General features: G+C 34.8%; 1 protein-coding gene across 2 annotated transcripts in view; it reads right to left on the bottom strand.

The window, feature by feature from the left end:
• Positions 1-14363, bottom strand: part of LOC149779849 (diacylglycerol O-acyltransferase 1-like) — a 62965-nt gene that overhangs the window by 28419 nt on the left and 20183 nt on the right. For both annotated transcript variants that reach the window (XM_089936519.1, XM_089936518.1), the window contains exons 4-5: positions 9361-9446; positions 7417-7469 (exon numbers count right to left, since the gene is read on the bottom strand). In XM_089936519.1, coding sequence (XP_089792645.1) covers positions 7417-7469; positions 9361-9446 — 139 coding nt within the window. The remainder of the gene's footprint in view (positions 1-7416; positions 7470-9360; positions 9447-14363) is intronic.

Raw genomic sequence — 14363 nt, 5'->3', positions numbered from 1 at the left:
TGACTTATGATACCGTAATTGGAGCTGTTAAATACAATGCGCCGAGTGTTAGATGGATTCATTTGATGGGAACACACCTTCTCCAAGATGAAACTAACACTATCTTCAGATGCTAATATTTAATAACAGTGTTTACAATAGCCACTGCTTTGATCATGAAGAACATCCGCTGAAGTTAAGTCTTTGTTAGGGAAAGGCCATTTAATTGTGGGAGGGGGCAAAGACACATGTTTTGAAATGTGTTTCATGCTCTGACTTTCTTATATAAAGGACACTGTGCCATTCCTTTCCTTGCTTTAAATAATTCACATCAGCTTTACTATAACATTTCGTATTTTAAAACAAGGCATAATTCCCTCCTTATAAGACAGGCAAAATGTGGCATTTGATAGGTGTTCAGCCACCGGAAAAAAAGCAAAAGTTGAATGAGAATGATGAGGAATAATTCTTATAATAGGGAAAAGCATAATGGAAAATTTCAGAAGAAATGGACAAAATTCAGGGAATGGCTGAATTATGACCAGGAAAGGAACGTTATGTGGTGTAACTGGTGTACGCAATTTGCAAACACAAACACACAGAAAATATCCAGTTTTGTTGCGGATTGTTCGAACTTTAAAATTGAATTGGTAAACGTACATGAAAGCTGTGTGACATTGTTTTGTGAACAGGACTAGTAAAGATTTGGCAGGACTAGTAAATTTCTCAATATACCAGTCCTTCTGGCTACAAAGAAATTTGTGTTAAATTCGAGCCCTGCACTATATACAGACATGCACATACACACACACACACACACAAACTATATATATATATATATATATATATATATATATATATATATATACACACACATGCATACACAGACACACACACACACACCCTATATATATACAGACATGCACATACACACCAGAATATTTTGTACCAATATGTTGCAGTTGGCACAGTTTCAAAGGTTTTGCAAAAGTCAGAGGTGATCAATGACAGGAGGATGGTGAGATTGATACTGAGATTCATTTGCCTTCAAGTCCTTATACATAGAGAATAGTCAAATCAATCAATGATATTGAGATTTATTTCCATTTGCCTTCAAGTCCTTATACATAGAGAATAGTCAAATCAATCAATGATACAGAGATTTATTTCCATTTGCCTTCAAGTCCTTATACATAGAGAATAGTCAAATCAATCAATGATACAGAGATTTATTTCCATTTGCCTTCAAGTCCTTATACATAGAGAATAGTCAAATCAATCAATGACACTGCGATTTATTTCCATTGCCTTCAAGTCCTTATACATAGAGAATAGTCAAATCAATCAATGACACTGCGATTTATTTCCATTTGCCTTCAAGTCCTTATACATAGAGAATAGTCAAATCAATCAATGACACTGCGATTTATTTCCATTTGCCTTCAAGTCCTTATACATAGAGAATAGTCAAATCAATCAATGACACTGCGATTTATTTCCATTTGCCATCAAGTCCTTATACATAGAGAATAGTCAAATCAATCAATGACACTGCAATTTATTTCCATTTGCCATCAAGTCCTTATACATAGAGAATAGTCAAATCAATCAATGACACTGCGATTTATTTCCATTTGCCATCAAGTCCTTATACATAGAGAATAGTCAAATCAATCAATGACACTGCGATTTATTTCCATTTGCCATCAAGTCCTTATACATAGAGAATAGTCAAATCAATCAATGATACAGAGATTTATTTCCATTTGCCTTCAAGTCCTTATACATAGAGAATAGTCAAATCAATCAATGATACAGAGATTTATTTCCATTTGCCTTCAAGTCCTTATACATAGAGAATAGTCAAATCAATCAATGACACTGCGATTTATTTCCATTTGCCTTCAAGTCCTTATACATAGAGAATAGTCAAATCAATCAATGACACTGCGATTTATTTCCATTTGCCTTCAAGTCCTTATACATAGAGAATAGTCAAATCAATCAATGATACAGAGATTTATTTCCATTTGCCATCAAGTCCTTATACATAGAGAATAGTCAAATCAATCAATGATACAGAGATTTATTTCCATTTGCCTTCAAGTCCTTATGCATACAGAATAATCAAATCAATCAATGACACTGCGATTTATTTCCATATGCCATTGGCTTTTTATACATACAGAATAATCAAATCAATCAGTGATACAGAGATTTATTTCCATATGCCATTGACTCCTTATACATACAGAAAAATCAAATCAATCAATGATACAGAGATTTACTTCCATAATTGTGATTAAGACTATGATTAGATCTGACATTCTAGATGAGTCATAGAGCATACTTTTATTGCATCTTATCATTTTTGGGTGATTCCTACTTCTTGTATTAAATATGGTTTAATCCTAAACTTTGCTTTAATACAAGATATGTGTATGTTTGCTTGTCTTAATTTGCAGATTGTATTAAAATAAAAATGAACTTTCAAACTTTATTGTTCACAAACAATTTTTGTTACCCCCCATCTTGTTGAATGAATGTGTGCATTTTGTGCAGAATAGCTCAAACCCTCAGGATTCATGGTATTTCACTGGTACAGAATTGATTAGTTATCCTTGCTTATTTATCATAAAGCATGACATACTGACTTGAAGCATAACCAGATGACACACAACAGAAATTGATATCAAAGTGTGCATATACTTTTAAGCAAAAGGTGACAACAGAGTCCATGCAAAGAATTCAGTTGCTGTGTTATACTTCTATTATCTACAATTCAACCACGAGTCCCACAAAGGGACCGATGCCACACTGGTCAAAAAGAATGTCCAAGAATTCAAGATAAGACCATTTCTTCATTTAAGCAGTAACATGCGTTTCAAATTAGTTGCAGTGCTGGATTGCAGATTTCCATCATTTTTGTTTTGGGAGTAAGAAAACATAAAAAGTGTTTTGGTGATAACCTCATGTCAATATGACCATCCTTTCAGCAAGACAGCTTTCATGGCAGACATACTGGATGTCAACTTGCACCATTTTGTTTAGGTCCAACAGATATCATAATTAAGTATATTGGTAAAAATTTGATAAAACCATCCATTTGGAAGTGAAGATAACAATATTTTGTAGAGCATCACCATGGAGGCCATTCTAAGGGTCTATTTGCACCATCTTCATTTCTTTGTGACTACTATATACCATATGAAGCCTTCTAATGAAAATGCCATATTAAAATTACTTGCATTTAAGCGGAGTAGCAATTGAAAGTTCTTCAAGATGGCAATCATTGTGGTCATATTGTACATCAGTCTGTACAATTTTAATTTATGACCATCAAAAAACTGTAAGAAGTCTTCTGGTAAAAACACCATGTTGAAGTGGCTTTCTGTTTTGAAAGAGTAACCATATGCTGGCCATACTGGATATCAGCTTCATCCCCTTTACATTTAGAGCCACCAACTAGATATCATAAGAAGACTTTAGGGAAAGCACAATGTTAGCCATCTAGAAGTAGCAATATGATTTACATGATAGGCACTGAGGTGGCCATATTGGAGGCCAGGTCAGCACCATTTGTATTTAGGACAAACAATACATCATAAGAAGTCATTCAGCAAAAACCCCATACTGATTAGGTCATCCATTCAGGAAATGTAATGACAAGATTTTCAAGATGGCTGCTATAGTGGCCACATTAGACATCTGAAGGAAACTATTTTCATTTAGGACAAACATCATAGGAAGTCTTCTGGAGAAAACCCCATGTCATTACAACTTTTTGTTCGGGAGGAGTAGCAATAAGATTTTCAAGATGGCTGCCATGGTGGCCATCTGGGATGTCAGATCACCATTTTCATTTAAGATTAACCTGATATTATAAGTCTAATAGTGAAAAATTTCCAATTTGATATGACATCAACAAGGTTTTCAAGATGGCTGCTATGGCAGCCATATTTGACATCAGATTGGCACCATTTTCATTCAGGAACAACTATGCATCATAAGAAGTATTTTAATAAAACAACATGTTGATATGACAATACATTAAAGAAGAGTAATATGATAAGATTTTTAAGATGGCTGCTATGTTGGCCATATTTAATGTCCAAGTGGCACCATTTCATTTAAGTCTAAACAGACATCAGATGAATATATGTGTAAAGTTTCCAGGTAATTTAGGAGTAGTAGCAATAACAAATTTGCACTAATGGATTGATGGACAACAGTTTGAAGGACCATCCCATATTTTGGTCTAAGAGCAGTAGAGCCAAAAAGCAAAGCTATTTCACACCACACTCAGAAATCGAAGGCATTAGTGTCATTTATTTTATGTCTGAAATATTCTTGATGCCATTTAATAGAATGAAAAAGTTTTTTAGTAAGAACCTATCCTTAGTCAAAAATAACCAAAAAATGTATTATAATTCAAAACAATGAAAACATTGCTCATTTAGCAGAAAAATTAAATGTTATATGAAGTTCTGACATGTATTATATATATATATATATTGTTGTTGTTGTGGGGTTTAAGCCATTTTTCAGCACACGATAGGCTATGCATGGCAGCCAGTATTAATGGTGGAGGAAGAACCCGGGAAAACCCCAGGAAGAACCACCGCATATATATATATATATATATATATATATATATATATATATATATATATATATATATATATATATATATATTGTACATGACACAGTTAAAAATGTATACCCTGAGCTGCCGTCACAAAATGTGTCAGTAGATCACAATACTGTTCATGAGAGGGTGAGTATAATGCAGAACTAAATGAACCAGCCTTTAAATTAACTACATGTTCTCAGGATTTACAGTGGCTCAGTAGTTAACATGCCAGATTCACGACTGAAATGGTGCAGGTTCAAATCCCACCAACAGACCAGCCTAGGCAAGGCACTTTACTCCAACTGCCTTGGCACTAAATAACCTTCTTGTGTTGCTGTGTCACAAAGAACCAAACCAAAGCTCAAGTTTCACAACATATTCTCAGCAGATTTGATGCTGGTATTAGACAGTCTTTGTGAAGGAAGAAACATACCAGACTGATGAAAATAGTAAATATCTGACGCTGGTATTAGATAGCCTTTGTGATGGAAGAAACATATCAGACTGATGAAAATAGTAAATATCAGATGCTGGTATTAGATAGTCTTTGTGATGGAAGAAACATATCAGACTGATGAAAATAGTAAATATCTGATGGATATCTTTTCATTTTCCAGAACTTGTGACTGAGGAAGGAAGCAGAGAAGTGCAAGATAAACTTGCTAAAACCACACTATCTATGCCCTCTAATATTAATACTGATCTGAACACGATGGTTGATGATTTTTTGGATTCTAAGAGCACTTCCAATACATTACAAGGAAATGAAAGCTAAGTGCTTTGCACAGGGATACGCCAAGTTAGCCAACCCAGAATGTTCTGGGTGGGTAGTGTGTGTGTGTGTGATTATTATTATTTTTAACGTAGCCTTAACAATTTTTCAGTCACATCGCTATGACGTATGCAAGATAAACTTGCTAAAACCACACTATCTGTGCCCTCTAATATTAATACTGATCTGAACACAATGGTTGATGATTTTTTGGATTCTAAGAGCACTTCCAATACATTACAAGGAAATGAAAGCTAAGTGCTTTGCACAGGGATACGCCAAGTTAGCCAACCCAGAATGTTCTGGGTGGGTAGTGTGTGTGTGTGTGATTATTATTATTTTTAACGTAGCCTTAACAATTTTTCAGTCACATCGCTATGACGTATGCATTGTGGCAGTTTATAGTGATGTCTAGCACTGGGGCATCATGCCGCAGACATGTAGCACGATGTCCCACCCAGTCACATTATCCTGACACATGGCCGACCAGTCCTAACACTAACTTATTAATGCTGAGCATCTAGCAAGGTAGCTGTTAGTACCATTTTTGTAAGTCTTTGGTATGACTTGGCCGGGGTTCGAACCACGACTTCCCACTTCCAAGGCAGATGCTCTAACCACTAGGCCACCGGAGTGGTTGGCTGGGTGGTGAACGAAAGCTTCAAAATTTGGGAGTTCAAGTCGGGTTTAACCAATGTGAGTATGTGAGATAGCCTGCCAGTAACTTCTCGTGGGTTGGTGGTTATTTCCAGGGTTTTCCCAGGTTCTTCCTCCACCGTTAATATTGGCCGCCATGTATAGCATATATTGTGCTGAAAATGGCATTAAACCCTACAACAACAGTAAATCTTACGATGGCTATAGTATTTTAAAAAACAGCCCCACCTGATATATATATTCACATATGCACAGAAGTGTCAAAAAGAGTATAAACAGTATCTATTTAACTGGCATTGTCTGGCACAGCAGCTTTTTGTACTAATTCACTGCAAAATGACACTATGTAAACACCTTAAATCTGAGCCCAACCAAACCATAAATATTGTTATGCATCTCTGATGAACGCCGATAATAGTAAGACAGTGGATTGAGAGATGTACAGTAGCTCCATGGTTAACATCCTGGACTGTTGTACACAAGTATCAGGTTCAGTTCCCAGTCCAGGCTGGGTTTACTGCCATGTTGTGTCCGTAGGCAAGATACTTTACTCTCAATGACCACTGAAAGCCTCTTGACAAAAATCCTACAGTAGGGGGAGCTGAACTAAATCAATATGATGTGTCACATTTCTGATGCACATCAAGCAGTGTGACATAGGACTGATTAGCTTGGTCTCGAGCAAAAATCTCTTCAAATTGCAACTCCAGTTGTACAACACTGTTGCATAACATTAGTATTATCTACTTTAGAAAAAGAGTGCAATAGAATTGATTTAGTTTATGGCTGTATGGAAAAGAGACCAACTATATCAATTAAGTGGCTAAGTGTTCTGCATTCTGAAAATGTTACATTAAGGTTTGTTTTTTTTAAATACCTGCCCAGAAACATCCAGACTGGCCACTATGGTATGTTCCTTGGCAAGGCACTTTTCTACAATTACCATGACATGAAATAATCTCTCAAGTGTTGATGTGCCATGAAGCACAAAACAAACAAACAAATAAAGCTTGAGATGTTGAATATGATCAATATTCACACTGTATATGGCTGAAAATACTCAAACGATGAGAACCATAGAAATGAGCCCAATAGCACAGTACTACAACAGAGCCTTTCTTGAAAAACCTGACAAATACATGGTCTCTCAAGAAAGGTGTTCTCTCATGACAGGACACAACACTTATATAATCAAAAAATCTGTGCACTGAGAATCTGGACTCTCAAGACAGGTGGTCTTTCAAGACAGGTTTAACTGTACTAATAACACAAATAATCATACCATACAAAGATATGCTATTGCACATTAATTTATCTACTTATTGAAAAATGTATCTAGCAGTCAACCATAATAAGTTTTGCTTTCTTGACTCACCTTTGAGAGAAAACACTCTGTATAAAAGCTTGCTAAGATAAACACATTGGAAACTGAAAGGAAATACAAAAACACTCTGTATAAAAGCTTGCTAAGATAAACACATTGGAAACTGAAAGAAAATACTAAAAGAGCTAAGCACATGGTTCAGTAACAAAGTGTTTGGCAATAAAATGGAAAATAAGGTTTGACAAAAAATTAAAATATCGAAAGCAAAAATAAGTTTATGATCTTACTGCCATTTCATATTGTGGCCATCTTACAAGGTGGTTTTTTTCGTACAGGATGCTGAAAATATCACCGAAAAAATAAGAAACAAGTAATGAATACCATGTGAAGACAAACATTATGCATTGAAAACTGTGCAATTAAGATCATAAATATACACTCTGTTTAATTTTGTGTTTGAATTTAATATACTTAATTCATTTATTTTTTTGGGAATCAACTGTTGAGGGTTTTGAAACTACAAATGTGTTAATGGAACATGGATGCCCAATCACAAATGGGTGTTTCTAAAAGCCAGCAACTGGCAGAACCCACTCACCTGATACAAGTTACTGACCACCTTTTACCTCCAGTAAATAGTGCCACAAACTCATGTAAACAAAAAGTTATACATTTATCATCTACAGAAATGAAATTCACATGCTCACAATGCCATGTGATTTGAAACTAATTAGCACATTATAAAAAGCTAGATTTCTACTCCAGTTCCATTAATAATACAATTTAGTAAAGAATCCAGTTATGGCATTTATAACAAACACAAATTACAATATCTTCACTGTAAAGTAGGACTCCACTGGTGATTAATAGTACTGAAAAGCCATACAATTATTTTGTACAAGTGCCCCTTACTTCACATGGATTTTTCATATTTTCAGGTATTAAAATTTTTTAGTTCATGGAAAACTGGCATCCATGTGGTTAGATGACCAAATCACTGAGGAGCCTGAATGGACATTCTGCATAAATTTTCCAAGTATCTACATGATTGTGGTTTACACTAAAACCCAGTATAAGTTAATGTGGAGTTTCTTGGATACATAATCTCGGAAATTTTAAATTTGCTGCAAAAACAGGTCAAAGAATGTTTTGATTAAAAAAACCAGACTGTCAAATAATAACTTCATAATTAAACTGCTGACTTTTAAAACATACTGAAACCTGAATAGTACTGAATTGTAGTGGAAACTTGAATAGTACAACATAAAATACGCTTACAGTATGCTTAAAATTTTGATAATTTTTGCCTTTTTTCAAGGCATATTTCCTTTAAAAAATTTGATGGAATGGATCGCACACAAGAACCTTACATTTAAAACAAGTTGGAATTCTTTTTTAAATTCTGGTGAAAGTAAGTTGCACACAGCAGATGTTGATATCTACAAGTAACAGTCTGATGTTAACAAAATCTGATTCAAAAATGCATTGACAGCAAGCTGAAAAGTATTGGATGTTGTTAGAATGTGCAAGTAAGCTCCATTTTATATTTTAAAAATTTCAGGGAAAGCATGACATTGGACACATCCCACCCAAGTATATTAATGCATGCTTGCTTAGCTAACACTTGCAGCTGCCTGCCTTTCTGTATTAGCCACCTGCTTGAAAAATTAAAACAGGCCTTAAGGATCATAGTGCTTGAAGTGCAAACTTTAACCAAGGTGTAATGGAAAAATGGATGTATGGACCAATGGACATGTGTAACACTATATGCCCATAACACTGTCTTGGTGTAGCGTGAACAGAACAGTATCTTTAGTCCTTACATTTGTGATGAGAGTTGAGGGTGTTTTGTTGTATCTTTAAATTCACTAGCTTGTTTATAACAACCATAAAATCCACCAAAATGTGGAGAGAAAAAAAACAAAAAAAATATGAATACACAAAATAAGTTTCAATGTAAAAATAACATGTGATAAACATACTGCAAATGCTTACCTAATAATAAGCACAGGTTGGGCCAACTGGCAGGCTGACTTAGGAATAACTGAAGATATTCTAAAGGATCTATCAGAATTCCATATCTGCAGAATAAAAGGGAAGAATTAAGATGTTTCCAACTATAATAAAACAATAAGCATAGTACATATCTTGCTGCTATAATTCTAACAAAAGTCCCTTGAAGGGGATGATGTTCTACTGTTTGGAAAAGAACTTTCTGGAATTCAGGATAAGACCATTTCTTCATTTACGTGGAGAGTGTTGGAACCATTTCTATATTTTTCAACAATACATTTTCATATTAAGTTTCTGTGGTGCATATGTTGGATGTGATGTCAGCTTGCCACCATTTTTAACTAGAAGTATGAAGACATCATTAGAAGTCTTTTGATAAAAACCCAATGTCAATATGAACATCCTTTTCGGGGGAGCAGCAACAAGATTTTCAAGGCGGCAACCATACTGGATGTAACATCAGTACCATCTTCATTGAGGACAATCTAGGCACGATCAGAAGAACTTTCTGGAAGAAAACAACCCATGCCAAAATGATCATTCATTCAAGAGAATTTGTGACAACATTTTAAATATGCTCATTGCAGCTGCCATCCTAGATGTCTGTGGTGTGCCATTTTCATTTAGGATCAACAGATATCACCCCTTTCATTTTAGACCAACAGTCTTTTGGTGAAAACCTTACCTTGATGTGACCATCAAATCTTGGGAAGTAACAATAACAAGATAAACACCCATACTGGATGTCAGATCGACTTCATTTTTGTTCTGGACCAACTGTACAATACAAGTCTTGTGGTGAAAACCCCATATCAATATAACCTTTGATTTAGGAGTAGCAGCAATGGGAAGATTTTAAAAACAGCTGCCATGGTAGCCATACTTCAGATCAGATCGATACAATTTTGATTCAGGACAAAATATACATCATGATAAGTCTTCTGGTAAAGCCCCATGTCTATATGACTTTCCATACAGGAAGAGTGCAATATGAAGGTTTTTAACACATTAACACCTAGCGATGACTTTACGGGGCAGGAGGTAGTAGCCTACTGCCGAGCTCTGTAGCGTCATGGTCATGCATAATACACTAAAGTGGGTGGTATTATAGAAAGGTAGACAGATGTAGCTCTACAATGATACCAAATAATCTGGAATATCTAGTTGCATTACAAAATACAGATAGAAAAACCTCACTTTTTGGACCTGACTTTTTTTAATGCAAAATTTGCCTGTGGTCGGAATCCCAATTTCTGTCCGGATATTAGACTTTTTGGTTCCAGATCTAAGGCAAACTGGTATGAACTGCAAACAGACAGATGAGCCTTTGCAAAAAGTAGGATAAGATGGGCATTTGGAATAAAGAGTGGTCTCCATACAAAAATAATGGCTCCGTTTAGCAAAAAAAGAAAAGAAAAAAGAGCTCCAACTTTTACCCTTCTGCTCATGCGCAAGTCAAATAGCCAATGAAAATTGATGTTTCTAACACAACTAGGCAGTATGTTATTGAAAGATGACCGGGGATTTGGTGTTTTCGAGTCTGTTCAGAAATAGCTTTCAAAATCTGATATCAGCACTTTTTTCATAGCAGGACGTTCAATTGAGAAGGAGTAGCGACATGATTTTCAAGAAAACGGTTCCACTCAGGTTCCCAATATGACTGACACAGTAGCTATCTTGAAAATTATTGTCTCTCTTCTTGAATGGAGGGTTGTATCAAAATAGGGTTTTCACTAAGATGTCTTATGATGTCTAGTTTGTCTAAACTGAAAATGGTATCAATATGACATCCAATATGGCTGCCACATCTGCCATCTTAATAATCTTGTTATTGCCACTTCTCTTGAATGGAAAGTCACATCAGCATAAAGGTTTCACTTTAAGACCTCTTTTGGTGTCTAGTTTATCTCTAATATGAACTGTGCCAATCTGATATCCAATAAAGCCACCACCTCTTCTAGTGACAACTCAATGTCAGTGTTCCACTAGGGGAAAAGTACAAGTAACAACAGCAAGACTTTTAAGATTTCTGACATAGTGGTCATATTGGACATCATAAAAAGTCTTTGGAATGAAAATGTTGATATGACCACCCATTCAGGCTGAGTATCAATAACAAGATTTTCAAGATGGCTAATGTGGTGGCCATATTGGTTTTCCAGGTAGCACCATATTCATTTAGGGCCAAGCAGACATAGTAAGAAGATATACGATTTTAGGGCTGGCAGAGGTACTGGCCATATCTGTCATCAGAGCGACACAAGTTTAATTAAATAAGATCAAGTTGAAAATTTAAGACCAACTTTGAAAATCCATGCCAATGTGCTGCCATTGCAGCCATAGTGGATATCATTTCAGCATTGTTTTCATTTAGGGCCAAATGGACATCAGAAGAAATCATGTAGCAAAAACCCCATGTCGATGTGACCCTCCATTCCATACAATAATGATTTTTCAAATAGCTGCTGTGGAGGCCATATTGGATATCACATTAGTGCCATTTTTATTTATGACCAACATCATAAGAAGTGAAAACACCATGTTGACTATCCATTCAATGTAGCAGTAATAACAAGATTTTCAAGATGGCTTCCTGGAGAACTGAGCAGCAGCATTTTCAGTTAGAACCAATTAGACCTTGGGGATGAATTTGTGTATAAAGGTTGCATGGCAATCCTCCAAGTAGTTTACGAGGAGTAATAATAACAAACTTGAGCAAACTGATGGATGGACGCTGGAAAAGGGACGATGGACCAGAAAATAAGCTGGTTTACTAACTATAGAGATATATAATAAGACTGATGCCTTTAATACAGTAAATTTATTTATATATATATATATATATATATATATATATATATATATATATATATATATATATATATATATATATATATATATATATCTATATGTATTTTATTCCAATGTATCACCTTCATCTGTGCAATGATGTATTCCTCTCTTGTATCTGAACCTGAATACAAAACTTTAATTCTGTGAATGACACTGTTGTTACCACCACAAGTGCCACCATTAAAAAGGTGTTACTTATTTTACAATTACTGATTCTGTATTTGGAAAATTCTCAAACAGTTGTCTATGTATACACATATATGCAAAGAAAATGTTCATAAAGTCTTTTTGATTCCTATTACAGTTATTGTACTTTTACTCACAATAATCCATTATTTATTTAAATATCGCAAGATCTGATATAATTCCTGTACATAGTCAAGCAAGAAATTTGGAACAATTTCTAGTAGTAATTTTTATATTCTTTTGTCACGTAGTGTTATATCTAAACAGGTACAAAGTGCTCCTTGCACAGTGGGATAAGCACATTTTCTGATACACCCAAATTATCATCATACAGTGGTATACAAATCATGCTACCTTTACCTGGAGCTGACCTGAACTTAGACATGATCTGCACTGAGGACAATTCAACCGTGTCATGAACTCACTGAGGACAATTCAACCATGTCATGAACTCACTGAGGACAATTCAACCATGTCATGAACTCAATGAGGACAATTCAACCATGTCATGAACTCAATGAGGACAATTCAACCATGTCATGAACTCGTCTTAAGTACAGGCTTTATAGACTATGTGTCAAAGTTAAATAGAGTCTATGCAAAAATTTGGATTAAACCAATTGCCTTCTATACCTTCACTACCAGCATTTAATGTATTCACATATATTGATTTGTATTATACAAATCTTAAGACATTTCACTATATATATATATATATATATATATATATATATATATATATATATATATATATATATATACATACATGCCAGTTTGTATCATTGCATGTGTTAACTATCACTTTCTACTTTGAAATAACTCCTAAATACAGCAATGATGATCCAACATGTGGTCTACTAACCCTGGCACAAAACCAAGTACCTGCTATCAGTTTCCAATTTGATGTTGAGAAATGTGAATGTACAACCATGATAGAGGGTACAAATTGCAAATCACTATATGAAATATAGATAACAAAGAATAGAAATATTGAATAATGATTGAAAAATTCTAAAACTTATTGTTCAGTTATGTATGACAACAGGAATTACTATGCCATTTCAGTCAAATAAAACAAACGGATTTTGATAAAAGTTGATAGAAACAAAACCCACTATGTAAGCATAGGAATGAAATACAAGTGTTAATCCAGCAGTATTTTACCCAATCAATAACTGTTCAAAAACAGTGGCAATAAGGAAAATAAAATAAATTATTCCAAATCTGAATGATACCATGATTATGTTCTGCTGATGCTCTAATGATGAACATGTTTCACTCTGGATGGCAATTTTAACAACTTTATTTTGGTCAGATTGTTGTTTTGAAAAAAGCAGTCAGCAGTGAAAACATGGCAAGATGGATAAGTGAGTGCCAAAGAGAAATTATAACCAGAAAATAAATTAATAAACTTAATAAAACATAGTTTTTCTTTCCAAGAAGTGAAATACAGAGTTTCAATTTGAAATAAAATTGTAACAATGTTCTTTCTGTTTGGTTTGACAAAAGCTGTTTTTTCTTCACATAAAATATATTTTGGATAATAAAATCTGGATCAAATTAGATTCCTTTGGTCAGATCACCAAACCAGTTTACATACTAGTATGTTCTGAAATACAACCAATCAGGTGTCAGATCACCACACCAGTGTACATACTGGCATGTTCAGAAATTCAACCAATCAGACGTCAGATCACCACACCAGTTTACATACTGGCATGTTCAGAAATTCAACCAATCAGGTGTCAGATCACCACACCAGTTTACATATTGGCATGTTCAGAAATTCAACCAATCAGGTGTCAGATCACCACACCAGTTTACTTACAGATATGTTCAGAAATTCAACCAATCAGGTGTCAGATCACCACACCAGTTTACTTACAGATATGTTCAGAAATTCAACCAATCATGTGTCAGATCACCACACCAGTTTACATACAGGC

This window comes from Sinohyriopsis cumingii, chromosome 16 (assembly GCF_028554795.1).
Source record: "Sinohyriopsis cumingii isolate HCF-2022 chromosome 16, ASM2855479v2, whole genome shotgun sequence".
Lineage (NCBI taxonomy): Eukaryota > Metazoa > Mollusca > Bivalvia > Unionida > Unionidae > Sinohyriopsis > Sinohyriopsis cumingii.
This window is presented reverse-complemented; position numbering and strand designations above follow the sequence as displayed.